At 41.1% G+C, this 22005-nt stretch overlaps 1 protein-coding gene across 2 annotated transcripts in view; it reads left to right on the top strand.

Annotated features, from left to right (window-relative positions):
- The window catches only part of LOC139452613 (alpha-1,6-mannosyl-glycoprotein 2-beta-N-acetylglucosaminyltransferase-like), an 87259-nt gene extending 65606 nt beyond the window's left edge, over positions 1 to 21653 (top strand). The window contains exons 5-10 of one of the 2 annotated variants that reach the window (XR_011652379.1): positions 12477 to 12607; positions 14972 to 15047; positions 15890 to 15979; positions 16938 to 17062; positions 18210 to 21361; positions 21418 to 21653. Coding sequence is in view for 1 of the 2 variants with exons in the window: in XM_071234143.1 (XP_071090244.1) it covers positions 12477 to 12607; positions 14972 to 15047; positions 15890 to 15979; positions 16938 to 17062; positions 18210 to 18432 (645 nt within the window). In the remaining variant the exon portion in view is untranslated. Of the gene's footprint in view, positions 1 to 12476; positions 12608 to 14971; positions 15048 to 15889; positions 15980 to 16937; positions 17063 to 18209; positions 21364 to 21417 lie in introns of those variants that run through there. The other variant, XM_071234143.1, reaches the window with a different exon arrangement.
- Positions 21654 to 22005: the final 352 nt, after the last annotated feature.

The raw sequence follows: 22005 nt of genomic DNA, 5'->3' as shown, positions 1-22005 counted from the left end.
CCTGCCTTACTTGCTTATAGGCCACAGCTGGAAGTACAGTATTGATGTCCTGCACATGTCACACTGCTGTGACCACTACACAATCCCCTGACAGACAGGTGACCACTCATGGGCCTACTCAATGATAGGCAGGTGCAGGTCCCTAACTAACTAGTTTTCCCCACTAACCCTGATCACATTATCCATGTTAACCTACATCCACACACAGATATAGAGTTTTACCATGGTAACTTCCATCCAATCACAGATATAAACTTATACAATGTTAACTTCCATGCACTCAAAGATATAAAGTTATACAATGTTAACTTCCATCCTCACACAGATATAAAGTTATACAATGTTAACTTCCGTCAGCACACAGATATAAACTTATACCATGTTAACTTCCATCCACTCACAGATATAAACTTATACCATGTTAACTTCCATGCACTCAAAGAAACAGAGTTATACGATGTTAACTTCCATCCAATCACAGATATAGAGTTATACAATGTTAACTTCCATCCACTCACAGTTATACAATGTTACACAAGTATATAATACCCATGATTGGTTTGGTTTATTGTTTTCCGCCGCACTCAGCAATATTCCCGCTATATGATGGCGGATTGTAAATAATCAAACAGACAATCCAGTGATTGATATCATGATCATCGATCCACACATTTGGGATCGATGAAATGCACCAACCAAGTCAGCGAGTCTGACCACCCGTTATCGTTAGTCGCCTCTTACGACAAGCATAGGAAGTGTGATATTGAAGACACGACATGGGACTGAAACGACAATACCGATGAGCCCAGTTACTATGGCGATCACCATGTCACCCAGTCATCATGTTAATGCCTGCTTCGTCAGTGTTTTGATGGTGGGTAGTAAGACAATGCCCATCATTCCTTAATAGCTATTTACAACAGATAATGATCGTTTTGTGCCTTCAATCTTTTGTTCAAACAATGCCAGTAGCTGGTATTATCGTCTATGTGTGGACTGGTGTTTAGACAGCATTTGCGACCTACTGTTTACTCCGAATGGAAGTTTGCATGACGAAAGGATTAATGGAACATGTTGAAAATCAGCATGTACATCTTACCTGTTGTGTTTATTCAACACTCTGATATCATTCCTGCGTGTTATGTGGTCTCGTATCTGTTATACGTGTTGTTGACAATTCGGGGTCGCGTTTCTCTGTGGGGTTTTTCTCGTTGGTAGCATTAAAAGGTTTTCAAATTTTTTGTTAAATGCCAAAGCCAATATTTACACTTCCTTACCTATGTGCAAGATTGGGAACACAGGGTTTTACTGTTTGAAAAACATAATCTCAAACCAACTTCTGATGAATATTTGTTCAACAATCTGTGTCATTTTGGGATTCACATGAATTTCATTGAGTGTAGATGTTTTGCTGTCGCCATATTCGACGTACTAAGCCTCCACAGGGATATTTGCTAATATATTAGCAAGTGAACAATCCCAATAAGCGTCCCTTCCAATTGATCAATGTACACAAAACTTATTTATTCGTGTATAATATGCACTCGTGTATAATGTGTGCCCCCTAATTATCAGTTAAGTCACCAAAATTATATTTCAATAAGAAGCGTCCCCTATTTCTAATTTTGAGAGTGCTACGGGCACTTATTATGTTGAATACGGTATGTCTGAATTCGGAGAAGACAAAGAGCATGTACAAATGAATTTTTCAATCCCAGATTTGGAACATGCATGTCAAGGTGACATTGTATCCAGTGTTCCTTCGGGGGAAGGTGCAGAGCTTTGTGGGAAATTTACCGGAGTGCTGTAATCCTGCCTGTAGAATACTCAGGCATGTCTTTATTGATTGAGCTGGGTAGCATGTGCTTAAATCGAAACCAATATTGGAAGTAGCCAAATATTACTGCAGTCTACAGAGAAATGACTAGATGTTGCGATACCTATCACGATACATTGTATAATTTTAAATTTTGAATTTAGCAGCAATCTGATACATTAAGGTATAAATTAAAGTTCATAAATGGAACAAAACAAGATACTGGTACAACATGATGTTTACTCAGTCAATGAATATGCATCCATCTTGCGGCTCGGGAGGCATTGCTGCAGGCTGTGAAGGGTTTTGGCAAGAAAATGACATTAAAAAATCGCTATTTGACATCACCCGATATATAGATATACGTATCGTGGAAAGAATTAACCTTAATTTACCGAGATACTGGTAATTACGCACATCCATAGTGTCTGCTGAAGTTGGCCATGAACATGCAAGAAAATAAATTTGATTGGTCAGTAGGGTCCTATAAGAGAAAAGAGATTTGATTGGTCACTAAAGGGGAGACAAATGTCAGGGAGATTGGTGTTAAGTCATTAGTAACGTTTATCGCAGCTTTTCACAAGTTAGAAGCTTCCTACGGCTCATTAGTGAAGTCATGTGAACAAAATCAATATGGCCGCCTTTGACGTCTGCCTGCCATAACCTCTCCTGGAGCTGTGCAAGGGTTAAACTGAAATGTGAAGAGGGTTATCATTAGCCTTGCCCAACTGACCTTTTCTTTTGATATGTACGTTGTCTGTTCTTTAGCACTTGTATGAGACTATTTGCTAATGAGCAAGTGTAGAACTATTGCAGGCGTGTTCTGATGGGGTCTCTGTTAGAAATATAGTGGGAATCATATATTTCATAGGAAGCTGGTTGGTTCACAAGGGCGGTTATAACAAAAGCAGTGGCGTGGTTATGATCATGACATCACATGACAACTATTCCAGTAGGAAGTAGGTCATCCTGTGTCAAGTTACAGCTGACCTACACTCGAGTACGGTACACTTAGAGGCCGAATCACGACATGGCACACCCATATTCTACATGGTGAAGTACTCATCACAAAGACATTGTTCTGTTTAAAAAGGTTTTAAAAACTATCAAAAAATGTTTGTCGTAAGGTCAGATCATGAACTTCGTAGCTGTGAAAGACGTACTTCAGTTCATTTTGGCTTTGTTTGCAGGTGGCTAACATATAACTCTGTCATTCAATTTTTGGGTTGCTAGGTGGGAACAGTTTTCAACCTTAGCCCCCTTTTGAAAATATATTGACTATTTAGTTTGTGTGTAGACAAACTTTGTTATCATTTGAATCAGTAGGATTCTTTCAGCATGAATCAGTTTATATCATTTATTTTTTATATGGGAAGACTACTGCTGTGTTAAGATTAATTATAGAATATAACACCGATAGTGTAGGTCAAACTTGAGGGGGACTAGCCAGTGGTCATTGCGGGGATTAGCCTATATGGTCATTGACGGGACTAGCCAATATGGTCACTGAGGGGACTAGCCAGAGGTCATTGAGGGGACAAGCCAATATGGTCATTGAGGGGACTAGCCAATAGTCATTGAGGGGACTAGCCAATATGGTCATTGAGGAGACTAGCCAATAGTCATTGAGGGGACTAGCCAATAGTTATTGAGGGGACTAGCCAATATGGTCATTGAGGAGACTTTTCAATATGGTCATTAAGGGGACTAGCCAATGGTCATTGAGGGGACTAGCCAATAGTTGTTGAGGGGACTAGCCAATAGTTGTTGAGGGGACTAGCCAATAGTCATTGAGGGGACTGGTTCAATATGGTCATTGAGGGGACTAGCCGATAGTCATTGAGGGGACTAGCCAATATGGTCATTGAGGGGACTAGCCAATAGTCATTGAGGGGACTGGTTCAATATGGTCATTGAGGGGACTAGCCGATAGTCATCGAGGGGACTAGCCAATATGGTCATTGAGGGGACTAGCCAGTGGTCATTGAGGGGACTGGTTCAATATGGTCATTGAGGGGACTAGCCAATAGTTATTGAGGGGACTAGCAAATGGTCATTAAGATGACTAGCCAATACTTATTGAGGTGACTAGCCAATAGTTGTTGAGGGGACTAGCCAATATGGTCATTGAGGAGACTGTTCAATATGGTCATTGATGGGACTAGCCAATGGTCATTAATAGGACAATAGTCATTGAGGGGACAAGCCAATAGTCATTGAGGGCACTATGAAGCTGACACACGGCCAATACGTTCATTGAGGAGACTGTTCAATATGGTCATTGATGGGACTAGCCAATGGTCATTAATGGGACTTGCCAATAGTCATTGAGGGGACAAGCCAATAGTCATTGAGGGGACTATGAAGCTGACACACGGCAGTGTAACTGAAGTACTTTTCAAAGCAACGTTAAACCAAACTCACTCACTCACACACACAGCCATGTGTACCGATACTGTTGTGTATCATGGTATCTTGCATGCCAGAGGGTGATGAACACGGCACCACACCTTCTCTCTCTTCCCCACCCATCCTTGGTTCCAGGTTGAGCACACTTGGCACTGCCAGTCAGGAATTGTTTTAATAACATCAAAAACCGTTGATCAATACAGGGAGGATGCCCATGTTATTCCTACGGTGAATTATTCATTGTCTGCAGAAGCTAAACTTGTTACAGAACACATTGATGTATGCACCAACCGTGAATCTTTTGTCTTTTAACAAGAAATCAGATGTAAATCTTCGTCAGTGGGGTCTTATATGTATATTGGCAAGGTACAAGAAATCAGAAATTAGTCTTCATCAGTGCTGACTGGTTTCTTTGCCATTGTCAGTGGTGCCTTGTGTATATGGGCACCTGTGGCCATGGTACATACATGGATAGGGTCTTTATCATCAAGTGGTTGGCCAGAACTCCAGGTCTTCAGGTCAACCTGAGGTCAACCAGGTCAAGTGTTTTCAGTGTTGAGTACTGGCTCCTTTGGGGTTTCTGCTACAGTAGTAGACTAACATCTAGTTATCTTAATAAAAATATAATTAATGGGAGCCCAGCGACTCTCTTCATTTTCAGATACTGCAGTAAACAAGACTTGCCAAACATTATAGACTTGCATGGGCTGTATTTGATATATATTTGTATCAGGGTCTGTAAGACAGACTACTACAGTAGTGCAATCTATAACACACACACACCCTGCCCTCCAATCCAATCCTGCACACTCCAATCCAACCCCTCACCTCCCAACCCATCCCCCGACCAACCACCAACCCCACCCCACACATCCAGAGCTCTATAATGGCTCTGTTAGAGATATGTACTGGTTCTATAACAAGGCTTCAATGTCCATTAGTCTGACCAGACAATCCAATGTTAACATCATGAGCATCGCTCCACACAATGTGGGATACTGATCATTGCAATCAACCAAGTCACTTATCCTGACACACCCCCCCCCCCCCCCCCCCGATCCAGTTCGTCTCCTCTTCAGCCCATCATGGGCTGCTTTTGACCTATGTTCCTACATTGAAAAACCCATGGTTCTTACAAAACACATACCGTATTCGACGTAATAAGCACCCCGCTCTAATAAGCGCCCACAGCCATATTTGCTAATATATTGGCTAGTGAACAATCCCTTTAGCACCCTTCCGATTGATCAATGTACACAAGACTTATTTATTCGTGTATAGTACGCACTCGTGTGTTATATGCACCCTTAATTATGTGCAATTAAATTCTTGAAAAATATATCTGTCGTGTATAATACGCATAGTTTCTGAGTGGGTTATTTATGTTAAACTGCGGAATGGTATCTCAGTGAGCTAGCACTATAAATCGGCATCAGTCCGGACTAGTACAAGCAGCCACACAAACACACACACATACATGCACGTTGCTATATTAGTGCAATAATCTTGGACGCGATGTTAAACCCCATTTCACCTCACCTCACCTCACCTCACCCCACCCCACCCCACCCCATCCCACCCCACCCCACCCCACCTCACCTCACCTCACCTCACCTCACCTCACCTCACCTCACCTCACCTCACCTCACCTCACAGTTAGATTTGCTGACCTGATGCCTGTTTGTTTGAAGTTTAATGCCTTTTGTTTGAGTCCTACATCTGAAGACAGTATTGAAGCATTGTCAATTTCTGTTATTGCTGACAAGGCACAGTTTTTAGCCAATAGATGGAGCTCATCAATTTATATAGATCGTGTGTAGCTATCCGTGTACCATGAATAATTTATTGCTGTGAAATCGGTTGTAAAATGTAATTGTGTTTGCTTGGATGGCTTGAGGGGTTTGACAACTGATTGTTGACGCCTTGCTCATCATAAGGGAAAACACTAGAGGGTGAGTGGGTGCTCTGAAAACACCACGGATGAGAGGGTTTAAACAGCTGTGTTACAGAAGGTCTAACAGGACAAATGAGAGGGTTTTAACATCTGCGTTACAGAGGGTCTAACAGGACAAATGAGAGGGTTTAACATCTGTGTTACAGAGGGTCTAATAGGACAAATGAGAGGGTTTAACATCTGTGTTACAGAGGGTCTAATAGGACAAATGAGAGGGTTTAACATCTGTGTTACAGAGGGTCTAACAGGACAAATGAGAGGGTTTAACATCTGCGTTACAGAGGGTCTAACAGGACAAATGAGAGGGTTTAACATCTGTGTTACAGAGGGTCTAACAGGACAAATGAGAGGGTTTTAACATCTGTGTTACAGAGGGTCTAACAGAACAAATGAGAGGGTTTAACATCTGTGTTACAGAGGGTCTAACAGGACAAATGAGAGGGTTTAACATCTGTGTTACAGAGGGTCTAACAGGACAAATGAGAGGGTTTTAACATCTGTGTTACAGAAGGTCATACAGGACAAATGAGAGGGTTTAACATCTGTGTTACAGAGGGTCTGACAGGACAAATGAGAGGGTTTAACATCTGCGTTACAGAGGGTCTAACAGGACAAATGAGAGGGTTTAACATCTGTGTTACAGAGGGTCTAATAGGACAAATGAGAGGGTTTAACATCTGTGTTACAGAGGGTCTAACAGGACAAATGAGAGGGTTTAACATCTGTGTTACAGAGGGTCTAACAGGACAAATGAGAGGGTTTAACATCTGTGTTACAGAGGGTCTAACAGGACAAATAAGAGGGTTTAATATCTGTGTTACAGGGGGTCTAACAGGACAAATGAGAGGATATACAGTTTGTATACTATTGATATTAGGAATTATAGCTAAAATGGATGGAATTATCAGTAAACCGCCCGCATGTTATCAGAAATGAGCAGGCCACTGTAACTTGATAATGCCCTCATATTGCTTGATGACGGGCCATTATCACGGCCATTGTTGGGTGATGTCATAGGATAGGATAGGTGACGTCACGTTCAATAGTGACATCATCTGGTTTGTTCTATGACATTTCCATATTTGTAAAAATGGGTCAGTGACATTCATGTTGATTACAGTAAAAGTTTCAAAACCCATATTGTTGTTTCTTTTTATTTGATAACAAATTCATCCATTGTAGCTATAATAACGGTAACGCTATTTTTCAGGGCATTATCATTTGCAGAAGCCCTTGGTCTTTTCAACTGCCCTCCTTCATCGGGCAGTGAATGGAAGACCTCAGGCTTCTGCAAATGATAATGCCCTGACAAATAGCGTTACCCTTATAATGTTATGACATGATAATTCAAGGAAACATATATTACTTAAAATTAATAACATGTGACTAATAACAGAAGCTGTTCAACCACCAGCTTAAGCAGATACTTGAGTATGCCAGGGGTGGACATAAAAAGCAGAACATTGACATTGAGCCGTCTAGCCAATATATTCCTGCCCTACAATATCCCATCTCTGATCTCTGAATTTAACAACAAATATTTCAAGGTTGTGATTCATCTGCAGAAAGAAAGAATATCAGTGAAAATAACAGTACTGTATCAGGATACAAATCGTATCGCACCCATGGGATCAGGATGGGTATCATATCGCAACCCCACTGTATCATTACACCTCCAGTTGATACACAATTGCATTTAATGAACAATATATATATAAACAGAAAATGTATTTTGTTTGTAAATAACAGCCACATTGCGTCTTAAACAGAACAAATTTTCAATCTTGAAAATCCTGAAATTCGAGCATGGATTAAATGTGAAAAATGTGAGTGGTCTTGACCGCATTAATTAACTTCACATTTATGTCTCAAAAATGAATATCAACAATAAGACGGCCTGCACACTTTGGATAGCGGAAATACCAACTTGAATATATATACACACAAACACGGTTTATTGAGCAGCAGTTGTAACAAGTACATAACAATGTCATTCAAAGAATAGGAATTACACAATGGGCATCCGGTGAGTGATCACTGCTGGGGTCAAGAGTTCTACCCACTTGTGTCAAGCTTGTTGACACCTTCACCGCATACCAATCAGTGAACTGTTGTTGGTTCAGTTATTTTATTGCCTTTGAACTTCCTTAATGCCAGGCAACAGAGTAAACATATAAACTGTGTTGTTTTTAGGAAAACACTGTTTGTTGTTTTTATGGCAGGTTGATTATGGCAGTATACTCGGACCCTGTGTTACCGCGGCATTCATCGTATCGCGGCATTTGTGATTTCCTCCATACACAACTTTTCTCTGTACCGTGATACGATGGAGTTCTCTCCCTTGTCAAACAGAGCGTGAGGCCCGGCTTTTTCTTGTCGCTGCTAATGTAAATAATGAACTTTTATCAGTAAAATATGAATTGTTTGATAAAATAAATGATATCTGATATAGAGAACACGAATAATCATAAAGATTAGTGAGTGCATTTTGTTCCATTTACCGTACATGCCAAGTACCGCGATACCTCGAGGTTGCAGGCTACTATAAATCATTCCACTCGGGAAGGGGTGGGGGCAGCATTTGGAGACACATTAATTTCCAGATTTACAGTCATGATATTAATCACTGGATTGTCTGGTCCAGACTCGATTATTTACAGACCGCCATCATATAGCTGGAATATTGCTGAGTGAAGCAGGCTTGTGACCTTCTGGTCTCCGAGGGCATGTTGGTGTGGTAGGCTGGTGCCGCTACCTGGTTGGGATTACTGATAGAGATAGACACGGGGTGCAGGAAGAAACAAGCCACAAAGCAGGACCCCAAATATTGTCCTGGTTCTGTGTTTGTGAGTGAGTTGGGTTTAACACCACTTTTAACAGTATACTGCCAGTGTTGATTGTGAGGTGCTTCTGTACAGTGTTATTTTCTTCCAGTAGTGTTAATGGTTTGGTGTCATGCTGATTACAACTAGTGAGTGAGTGAGTTGGGTTTAACACCCACCGCCTTTAACATTATTCCAGTTATATCACGGCGTGTCAGCTTAATGTAGGAGGAAAGCCGAAGTGATGCAGGTCTTAGACGTTTATCACTTCAGTGAAACCCACGAGCATGGGTATGGTGCTGACAAACCTAGAAACATAATCGGGGCGAACCGGCATTCGAACCCACAATCAGGTTTCTGGCGTGCCCAAGTGATGCAACTCTGCACAGCGAATCGCGGCGCCTGGGCCCCCTCTGTGTTTGTACCAATTGTGGGGGTCCCACCTTCAAGTTTCACATCGAAGGGCAAATCTTTGTATGTTGTGGAAGTGATGTCACTGTGTCACTGAAGGCACTGTTATAGAGGGTTCTGTTACGTTTAACTTCGGGGCCTTAGAATATAAATATTTTTGAGGAATTGTATTAAGAAATGTTTAAGTCAGAAATAATAAGTCCAAGATAGCTACAAGGGAGAAAGAACCTAAGAGGCCACATATAAGTGGGTTCCACGTTAGGCTTTCATCTGGCATTAAGCTGAAAAGTTGGATATTGCATATACTCACTCACTCACTCACACACGCATGCACACTCTCAGTTACCCACTCACTCACTGAAGCAACCACCCACTCACTGACGCATACATGCACCCTCACTCACTCACTCACTCACTCATACACCCTCACTCACTCACTCACTGACATCCCCACCTGCACGTGCACTCACTCACTCACTCACTCAAACACCCGTCTGTGCATGCACTCACTCACTCACTCACATCCCCGTCTGGGCGTGCACTCACTCACTCAAACAATCGCCTGTGCACTCGCTCGCTCACATCCCTGCCTGTGTGTGCACTGACTCACTCACCCACTTGCCTGCACGTGCACTCACTCACTCACTCAATCACTCACTCACCTGCCTGCACGTGCACTCACTCACTCACTCACTCACTCACTCACTCACATAAGAACAACAGTCTTCTTTACCTGCACTTCCATGCATGTAGGTCAGTTGGGTTTTTTTTCAAAAATGCCTCCAAACCTGTTCGATGGTTTCTTCTCTGTAGTAATTGCTGAGTGAAATATTCATTGGTAATTTTCAGTGGTAATTCTCGTCTCCACAAACACTGTTGGTCTTTAACACAATTGGGTTAGCCTGTGCACACAGTCAATCGCCCTGGCTGCATCTGACACATCCGCTTCTTTGTTGATCAAGCTTGGTGTGAACACAGAGACCAAAAAAATTGAAGTGACAAATTAAAATTGATGTGTAAAATTGGTAATTCTTTTGTGGATGTTGTTTTCGTTCTTCTCACGGGACGGGACGGGACCCAGCGCTGTGTTCCACGGGGCAGAGATGAAATCAAGACCTCACTTGAGATGGTCATTGTGTGATGTCGGCTTGTTTGGTTTCCAGTTTGACATTTACATATTTGATGTCTACAGACACATTCTGCTGATCCTGCTAAAACCTCCAAAGTGGAATAAATCTGAAAAGCTCTTATTTTTTATTCCACTGAATACAAGCTAAGGTCATCCTATTCAGGCAACACTTTTTTGATATTGGTTGATTCTGCTGATTCTGCAAAAATAAATTACACATCTGAAAAGCACTTATTTTTTATTCCCTTGAATACAAGCTAAGGTCATCATATTCAGGCAACACTTTTTTGATATTGGTTGATTCTGCTGATTCTGCAAAAATAAATTACACATCTGAAAAGCACTTATTTTTTATTCCCCTGAATACAAGCTAAGGTCATCATATTCAGGCAACACTTTTTTGATATTGGTTGATTCTGCTGATTCTGCAAAAATAAATTACAAATCTGAAAAGCACTTATTTTGTATTCCCCTGAATACAGGCTAAGGTCATCATATTCAGGCAACACTTTTTGATATTGGTTGATTCTGCTGATTCTGCAAAAATAAATTACAAATCTGAAAAGCACATATTTTTTATTCCACTGAATACAAGCTAGGGTGTTTGCCAGGAACATACAGTTAGTGAAACTGGAAGAATGGGTGTATTCTTTGCTGTATTCCAGATATATGATGGCAGACTGGATAGAATCAACTCGGGGCCAGACAATCAAATGGTTGATGTCATGAGCATTGTCTCACATTGACCCACAGTGACACACAGTCTACCAAGTCACTACGTCATTATAACATTTAGTCTCCTCTTCTGACCGGGCAGTCCGGAAGCCTAATGGTTAAAGTGTTCGCTCATCACACTGAAGACCCGAGTTTGATTCCCGACATGGGTACAATGTGTGAAGCCCATTTCTGTGTCCCCCCGCCTTGTTATTGCTGGAATATTGCTAAAAGCGGCGTAAAACCATACTCACTCACTCCTCTTCTGACCAGCTTTTGGGAACCATTCTAACCCAGAAACCCTGACTGTTTGACTTTTTTTATGGTCTGTGAAATAGATTACAGTTATGGTGTTGTGTTGTTACGTGTGTTTCACACCGTGGAATAAAGGGAACAACAGTATGAAGGAGTACAGAACAACAATGTCTCTCCAGATGTAACATTCCATTACTTCATTGTAGACAAGACCTTACAATCATCCATCCGGAGTTCATGTGGAGATAGATGACCGTCTCCCTGGACAAATCAATTCCACAATCAAATCTATACATTGTGAGCAACAGACAGAAACGTGTCCACATTTACCTGATAAAGGGATGATCTATATGTTCAACAGATAAGGACCATCTGGATGATGGCTGTCTGGGCTTCTCTATTTCCTGTTGTGTCAAACATGTCTGCTTCTTTTTATTAGATTTTACTCAATGACTCTTACTGTGTAGCTAGTTTGAAACATACCTCTTCTTGCCTGAAACTATTGTGGTATTGAAATTGAGAAAGGACTAGAGACATTTCTTTGTGGACTACCACTTTTCCCATTTGGTAGATGGCAACTCTGTAGCAGGACTAGTGACATTTCCTAGTAGACTACCACTTTTACCATTAGGTATATGGCAACTCTAGCAGGACTAGTGACATTTCCGTGTGGACTACCACTTTCACCATCAGGTAGATGGCAACTCTGTAGCAGGACTAGTGACATTTCCGTGTGGACTACCACTTTCACCATCAGGTAGATGGCAACTCTGTAGCAGGACTAGTGACATTTCCTCATGGACTACCACTTTTACAATTAGGTAGATGGCAACTCTGTAGCAGGACTAGTGACATTTCCTTGTGGACTACCACTTTACAATTAGTAGATGGCAACTTGTATGTGACATTGATAGATGAACAAATTCACTTTGTTGCTGATGTTTGATGGGATGCTTTGTGTTACAGCTTCACCACGTGTTTGAGGACCTGGATGTGATGAAGGACTATGAGGGGATGGTGCTGCTGCTGGAGGATGACTACTACGTCACAGAGGACGTCCTCACCATCCTGCAGATGATGCAGAACCTTGCTCACAAGTACGTAGACGCAGGATGTAGACGCACAACGTAGATGCAGGGCGTAGATGCAGGACATAGATGCAGGACGTAGACGCAGGACGTAGATGCAGTATGAAGATGCAGGACGTAGATGTTGGACGTAGATGCAGGACGTGGACGTAGATGCAGGACGTAGACACAGGACGTAGACGCAGGATGTAGATGCAGGACGTAGACGCAGGACGTAGATGCAGACGTAGACACAGGATGTAGATGCAGGACGTAGACGCAGGACATATGTAGGACGTAGATGTTGGACATAGATGCAGGACATATATAGGACCTAGACGTAGGACGTTTACGTAGAATGTAGATGTAGGACCTAGACACAGGACATAGATGCAGGGACTTTACAAATAGTTTGCTGTTAACACAGAGAACATCACATGGGAGTGTTGCTTTACTGCCAGGTCACATGGGATTTGAGGTTGGGCAGATGGAAAGCTCTTTCTAAAACTGACCCTCCTTATCAAGTCAGTTTGATGTCCTTTGCAGCTAAGGCTCCTCTCATCAGGGAATATCGCAGATCTGTCCAATATCTGTAATCTGAATATTCAATTGTCTGGCAGCCCCTTCCACCGTGGTGCGAGACAGGTGGAATTAAATACAGTAGCACTGTTATCAAGGTCCAGTCATTTCCCATCATTTGGTCATTGTCCTTCTGTCATTTTGAAAGTAAATTAGCTATAGTCTACCTCGTCTGCATAAATCAATGTCTCAGGGTTGTGCCTCTGTGTGGTTGTGCTGTGGTGCCAGGCAATCCGTCTCCCCCATGCGATGATATAGTAATTGTAACTGCTGGGAGATAAACATGCTTTCAATGTAGAGCTGGGTTTTCTGTACATTTAACTGTGTTAATTTGAATTTGGAACCAAACACGCTGTGTGAGGATTCAGAACATAAATTTACCATTAACTTGCCTCTACATTTAAAAGTATGTTTGTCTTCATTCTACCTTTGGGGTGGTCGGGTAGCCTAGTGGTTAAAGCGTTCGCTCATCACACCTAAGACCCGGGTTCGATTCCCCACATGGGTACAATGTGTGATACCCATTTCTGGTGTCCCTTACCGTGATATTGCTGGAATATTGCTAAAAGCGGTGTAAAACCATACTCACTCACTCACTCACTCAATCTACCATGGGGGCGGTTGGGTAGCCTAGTGGTTTAAGCATTCGTTCGTCACTCCGAAGACCCGGGTTCGATTCCCGATTTGGGTACAGTGTGTGAAGCCCATTTCCTGGTGTCGCCCACCGTGATATTGCTGGAATATTGCTAAAAGCGGCGTAAAACCATACTCACTCACTCACTTACTCACTCATTGACTAAATAAAATGCAAACTCTTTGGTGTAAGCAAATATAATGAGTGAAGTTAGGTTGAGTCCAGTGTTTGGAGGGTGTTGTCAGTGTCAATTACAGAATCACCAACAACAGCCTTTAAACAAAATGATGGTACTGTATATTCTCAAGAATTTGTTTTACATACTTAAGTAATTGTACATATTGTAAATTATTTTGAAATACCTTCTTACAGTGACCGGCAATAAAGTACTATTCTATCAATAATCGACTGTTTCAATCACAAGACTTCATTGTAATTTAATAACCTCTGCTTGACCAATCAGAATCAAGTAATTTCCATTTCTGTGGACCTTAAAAAATGGGGGGAAAATGACAAATGATAGAACCTATTGTGTTATTACACCAGAACAAAGTTTGTTCTCGCCCCAAAAATGCTATCAATAGTTGTGCTACTATCTATATCGGCCGTTGATCTTTGTGGGAATACCACTCTGTCAAAAGTTCAATGTCAGTATGACATCACATGAAATATGACATCTTAATAGTTATGACATCACATTAAATAAGACATCATAATAGAACTTTATGACATCACATGAAATATGACATAATAGTTATGGCATCACATTAAACAAGACATCACAATAGTTATGACATCTCATTAAATAAGACATCATAATAGTTATGACATCACATGAAATATGACATCATTATAGTTATGACATCACATTAAATAAGACATCATAATAGTTATGACATCACATTAAATAAGACATCATAATAGTTATGACAACACATTAAATAAGACATCACAATAGTTATGACATCACATTAAATAAGACATCATAATAGTCATGTCATCACATTAAATAAGACATCATAATAGTTATGACCTCACATTAAATATGACATCATAATAGTTATGACATCACATTAAATGACATCACATTAAATGACATCAAAATAATTATGACATCACCATAGTTATGACATCACATATCTGTCATGGTTCATGTGACAGGTGTCTGTATCTATTGACAGGGACTGTAAAGACTGCCGTATGCTGGTCATCGGCAACTACGACAAGGTGCAGAACTACCAGGCCAACTCAGGCAAAGTAAGTAGCCACAACAGCTCCTACACCACGGCTGGACCCTGATTATCTGGAGGTGGAAACAGTAGCAAACAGCTGTATCTGTCCCCACTGTGGGCACTTGACTCATTCTGTGGCAACCTTAAACAATTAGTTCAATGTTGTTCAAAGAACAGTGTGAAATTTCAGCCATACTTTCTGAACTACCGTATTTTCTTGAGTATAGTAGGCACCCATGTATAGTGGTCCCCCCCCTCTAGCAGATTCAGTATTTTGGAGAAAAAAAATCGAATGTCAAGCGCAGAAAAAAAGTACACCGTAGATCTACCCCTTCAGCGAATTCCGGTAAACGAACGGGTGATTAGAAACTTGGTCAGTACAAATTCGAAATTTGAGATAACAAATCACCAGACATGTTTATTTACCGTTTAAGTTGTATTTTTCGTTCTGCTAGGCATTGTTTTACATCCAGGGATTAAGATTACCTTGTGTAATCAGCTGTACACACGTTTTCTGGAATCAACCGGTGATTCAGTCAAGACACACCCAATGATATAACTTTACAGGATTTTAATGCAATCCACAGTTTAATGACTAAATCATTGTTAGGTATTTTCATCCTTCTACAAATAACCCGAGACAGGAGGAATGTTCTGATTTCTTTTTTATACCAATAATAATTTTTATTAATGATCAAGTTCAACCACTTTTAGTTTTAGACTGAGTTTGACAGTCCTGCAGGAGTTATTCCCCTTGAGTGTGATGATTTTGGTTTAGTTTTGTATAACCCATGTGTCCAGTAAAGCATCTAAAACTCGTTTTTATCTTTTCTGAATGTTTGTTTATTTGTTGGTGTATTTTTCCAGGTTGAGAGGGCCTACTGGATTTCCTCCAAACACAACATGGGGATGGTCTTCACCAGGGTGTTGTGGAATGAAATCAAGAAATGCTTTAGGGTGAGTGAGTGATGCTCAGCTGAGACCAGACTCAGATTCATGGGAATCCTGATTAGATTGTTTTCCCAGCAACCTATGCTTGACACCCCATGGGGATTCTGGGTTAGATCGGTCCCCAGCAACCTATGCTTGTCACCCCATGGGGATTCTGGGTAAGATCGGTCCCCAGCAACCTATGCTTGTCACCCCAAGGAGATTCTGGGTTAGATCTGTCCCCAGCAACCTATGCTTGTCACCCCAAGGAGATTTAGGGTTAGATCAGTCCCTAGCAACCTATGCTTGTCACCCCAAGGAGATTCTGGATCAGATCAGTCCCCAGTAACCTATGCTTGTCACCCCATGGGGATTCTGGGTTAGATCGGTCCCCAGTAACCTATGCTTGTCACCCCATGGGGATTCTGGATCAGATCAGTCCCCAGTAACCTATGCTTGTCACCCCATGGGGATTTTGGATAAGATCGGTCCCCAGCAACCTATGCTTGTCACCCCATGGGGATTTTGGATAAGATCAGTCCCTAGCAACCTATGCTTGACACTCCATGGGGATTTTGGATAAGATCGGTCCCCAGCAACCTATGCTTGTCACCCCATGGGGATTTTGGATAAGATCGCTCCCCAGCAACCTATGCTTGACACTCCATGGGGATTTTGGATAAGATCGGTCCCCAGCAACCTATGCTTGTCACCCCATGGGGATTTTGGATAAGATCAGTCCCTAGCAACCTATGCTTGTCACCCCATGGGGATTTTGGGTTAGATCGGTCCCTAGCAACTTATGCTTGACACCCCATGGGGATTTTGGGTTAGATCAGTCCTCAGCAACCTATGCTTGTCACCCCATGGGAAGTTTGGGTTAGATCGGCCCCTAGCAACTTATGCTTGTCACCCCATGGAGATGAATACACATGCGCTTCCTCCCGAGTGCATCATTTGTAATTGTAAATTATTTGTCTGCCAGGAGTTCTGTCTCCATGACGACTACAACTGGGACTGGACTATCCAGCATCTCAGCATGAAGTGTATTCCCAACAAGATCCGAACCATCAAGATGAAAGCAAGTCGGATCTTCCACATCGGTGAATGGTGAGTATCAGATCTTCCACATCGGTGAATGGTGAGTGTCAGATCTTCCACATCGGTGAATGGTGAGTGTCAGATCTTCCACATCGGTGAATGGTGAGTGTCAGATCTTTCACATCGGTGAATGGTTAGTGTCAGATCTTCTGTATCTGTGAATGGTGAGTGTCAGATCTTCCACATTGGTGAATGGTGAGTGTCAGATCTTCCACATCGGTGAATGGTGAGTGTCAGATCTTCCACATCAGTGAATGGTGAGTGTCAGATCTTCCACATCAGTGAATGGTGAGTGTCAGATCTTTCACATCGGTGAATGGTGAGTGTCAGATCTTCTGTATCTGTGAATGGTGAGTGTCAGATCTTCCACATCGGTGAATGGTGAGTGTCAGATCTTCCACATCGGTGAATGGTGAGTGTCAGATCTTTCACATCAGTGAATGGTTAGTGTCAGATCTTCTGTATCTGTGAATGGTGAGTGTCAGATCTTCCACATTGGTGAATGGTGAGTGTCAGATCTTCCACATCGGTGAATGGTGAGTGTCAGATCTTCCACATCAGTGAATGGTGAGTGTCAGATCTTCCACATCAGTGAATGGTGAGTGTCAGATCTTTCACATCGGTGAATGGTGAGTGTCAGATCTTTCACATCGGTGAATGGTGAGTGTCAGATCTTTCACATCGGTGAATGGTGAGTGTCAGATCTTCCACATCGGTGAATGGTGAGTGTCAGATCTTCCACATCGGTGAATGGTGAGTGTCAGATCTTCCACATCAGTGAATGGTGAGTGTCAGATCTTCCACATCAGTGAATGGTGAGTGTTGGATCTTCAACATCGGTGAATGGTGAGTGTTGGATTCCACATCGGTGAATGGTGAGTGTTGGATCTTCAACATCGGTGAATGGTGAGTGTTGGATCTTCAACATCGTTGAATGGTGATTGTCAGTATCACAATTGTGTGGATCGATGCTCATGATGGCAATCACTGGATTGTCTGGTAAAACCCAATTATTTACAGACCGCCGCCATACAGCTGGAATATAGCTTAGTGCGGCGTTAAACAACAAAAAACAAAAACAACATTAGTCTGTTTGAGATAAACGTCTTGAAGCTTTCTGTCAGCTTGGTGAACAATTTGTTGATTTCTCTTTCAGTGGGATGCACATGAAGGGCAAGAGCTGCAATCCTGGGGGCAAGCTGAAGAAAGTAGAGGAGCTAATTGCTAAAAACAAACAGTTTCTGTTTCCTAATGTGCTATCAGTGGCAGGGGACTCCCGTTTCAAACTAAGAGACCCCAAAGCTAATGGTGGATGGGGTGATCAAAGGGACCATGAAATGTGCCTGAGTTTCTTGTACAGAAACACCACACTTAGGTGATAGTTGGAGCAGACGTCACAGTCGGCCATCTTGGATTTCAGAAGCTGGACTCCCAAGAAGGAAGGACATATACTTTGAACAATTGTATTTACAAGATTGACAATAACATTGTTCCATTTCAAATAATATGATTATCACCCGGTAATGTGGTGAATGTTTCATCCGAATATTTTGTCATCTTAATGTACGAGGTTGTGTCACAGGACAAGCCAGATTTTGTGGGGCTTTCTCTCCAGATGATGTGGATTAATTTATCTTGGGATCTTTTCAAGTTAACGAAGTCATCTTGTTCCGGAGAGAATGATCAAATCATTTGTGTTGAAATGGTAGCAACCCTCAGTATTTTTCTAGAAGCATGTGTAAGCTTGTCATGCATCCGTATGCCTGGTAGTATTACTTGTTCTTTCATCACAAATGCAATATTTTCTGATGGAATAGAAGACTTGTTTGTTAAGGCCGACCATGTCATATTCTGGGAGGGGGACTGGGATATTAATAATTTCTGAATATCTGTCAATATTAAATTTGCTTCCGGTTTGACACTGGACATGATCGACGTCCTGAAGAAAATTTTCTAGCTTCTCCTTTTTAAACGAAAAGAATCAGAGTCTCGAAATTGTGACTGAAATTGCTACCAATTCCCCCCACACACACATACTCCCCCAACACACACCCTCCCTTCCTCCACTGTTTAGTACTTGGTCGGTCCTTGACCTGCAATGGCTGTGTACATGTAAATGGACAGCTGTGAAAGTTTTGTTTTAGCTGCTTCATAATGCATTTGTTTCAAGCTGTCAGCAATGGAAAAAAGAAGTCCAAATTTGCTTGAAGCCAAAATGTTTTTATCTGTGATGAGATGTTGAGAAGATCTTCATTGCTTATCTAACATTGTATAAACCAAAATGTTTTTTCCCCAAAGCTGTAACGTTAACAGATCCAAGTGTTACTAATCATGCCCTTGTCTCCGAGAAGTATTATTCCATTTAGTTACAGTGAAGATATGGCGGACATAATTCCTCTGTCCTTAAACCTAAGTTCTTAATAATATCTTAACTGTTCTAAATTACTTAGTCTGTCATGGAAACCCTGAAACAAATATATCTACCGGTAATACAGCTATTGAAGTCTGTAATAGTTGGCAAATATAGATTACTCCAGTTTGAAATGAAGAGTGTCTCTGGGCTCCTTTTTATTATATTTTTTGAAGATAATTTAACTTTTTTTTCTGTTAAATATTTTCATTTCTGAAAATAGATGTTAGTCTGTAGGTACGTATGTTTCGAGAGCTACTTTATTTTTTAAAGGTATCCTCATGCTGTTGGCTGATCTCTGTGGTCCTAGAGGACGAACAGCTAGTGCTCAATGAGACAGTATTTGGACAATGACTAGTCACACTCTTTGTCAGGAAGAATCCAAGAAGTCTGAAGTTCATAGTTTCATACATTGCTTCACAATTCAAATTTCCTGGGATGAAATATACATTGTGTTTGCCAACTGTGTATGAGAAGCTATTTACGAGATATTTGGACATGTTATTAAGAGTTCCAGAGATTTCTGAATGAACAGTTCTCAGGCTCATTGCATCACTCACAATCTGCATCATATTTTTGTGGTTTATTTGAGATAATGTTTTCTAAGCGTACTTCAAATGGGTGAGCGATTGTCTTGTGAGAAAAATCAACATGGACATGTTACAGTAACATCGAGTAATACTAATAGCAGCTTGCAACACTTCAGTGGTGGCCATGTTGTTCCTCAAAGGGACACCACTCCTTCTATCTCACAAACTGGCGATTTTTCAGATTATTGAACAGGATTTGGAGTTCAATCCCAGCTTTGATGAAAATGTTATGTTTACATCTATTGCTTTTGATTAAGAGTCTAAAACAGTGGCAGTGACAAAACATTAATGATAAATGTTGCTATTAACCACACTCAGGTCAAAACATGATCTTTCTGTAAAACTTTATATTTTTCAGGGTAACATACATTCTGATATTCTTTGGAAAATGCAATCTTTGTATTAACCCTATTCTTTGCCTTGATGTATGTTATACATGTTATTATTTTAATATATTATTATTGTGCACCAGTGTATTGTTTCCATCATCCGGACGGCATTGTTGACATCATTGGAATTTTATTGTGACGAATGATGTCAGACTAGAAACAATGTCAAAGCTGAAGATTGTTGACTGATTTTACGAAACCTTGTGTAAGAATTCATGTTTTACCCTCTCTCTCCCACAGGAAATACAAGAATTCTGACACTTGTTTCATAAAATCAGTATGACACACATGATCGTATGATAATCTCTATCCAGACGTCGTAGTTGATATCATGGGTGGAACTTTGACATTGTCTCTGTGTAATGTGGGTTTTCATTAACTGCTGAATTGGAAGACATAAACTAACTTTGAGACGAAGAACTCGAACTTTGTTTGTCTGCCCATTAGCCAAGCATTGTCCCCTCTAGACAGTGGTTGTTGACAGGTGGGACAACCAATGATTCCCAGACAGAAGAGCCCAATATGGTAGTGAGTTAGATGATGTTCACACCTCGGCTATTATTTCTTCTTGTATTTACAGCAGGGGAAGCAGGAGATAATCTCATAACTTATAGTTAATGTTTTTGTGTCATGTTGTGCCATGTTGTATTCTGTACTTGAGTCTTATGTTGGGACCTTACCTTGATTCTACAGGGGATGTTAGCTTACCTTGATTCTACAGGTGATGTTAGCTTACCTTGATTCTACAGGTAATGTTATCTTACCTTGATTCTACAGGTAGATGTTAGCTTACCTTGATTCTACAGGTAATGTTGGCTTACCTTGATTCTACAGGTGATGTTAGCTTACCTTGATTCTACAGGTAATGTTGGCTTACCTTGATTCTACAGGTAGATGTTAGCTTACCTTGATTCTACAGGTAATGTTACCTTACCTTGATTCTACAGATAATGTTAGCTTACCTTGATTCTACAGGTAGATGTTAGCTTACCTTGATTCTACAGGTGATGCTAGCTTACCTTGATTCTACAGGTGATGTTAGCTTACCTTGATTCTACAGGAAATGTTAGCTTTCCTTGATTCTTCAGGTAGATGTTAGCTTACCTTGATTCTACAGGTAGATGTTAGCTTACCTTGATTCTACAGGTGATGTTAGCTTACCTTGATTCTACAGGTGATGTTAGCTTACCTTGATTCTACAGGTGATGTTAGCTTACCTTGATTTACAGGTGATGTTAGCTTACCTTGATTCTACAGGTGATGTTAGCTTACCTTGATTCTACAGGTGATGATCGCTTACCTTGATTCTACAGGTAGATGTTAGCTTACCTTGATTCTACAGGAAATGTTAGCTTTCCTTGATTCTTCAGGTAGATGTTAGCTTACCTTGATTTACAGGTGATGTTAGCTTACCTTGATTCTACAGGTGATGTTAGCTTACCTTGATTTACAGGTGATGTTAGCTTACCTTGATTCTACAGGTGATGTTAGCTTACCTTGATTCTACAGGTAGATGTTAGCTTACCTTGATTCTACAGGTGATGTTAGCTTACCTTGATTCTA

The sequence above is a fragment of the Haliotis cracherodii genome, unplaced genomic scaffold (genome assembly GCF_022045235.1).
Source record: "Haliotis cracherodii isolate W230 unplaced genomic scaffold, xgHalCrac1.p SCAF_9, whole genome shotgun sequence".
Lineage (NCBI taxonomy): Eukaryota > Metazoa > Mollusca > Gastropoda > Lepetellida > Haliotidae > Haliotis > Haliotis cracherodii.
Note: the sequence above shows the minus strand (reverse complement) of the source record. Positions and strands in the feature narration are given on the sequence as shown.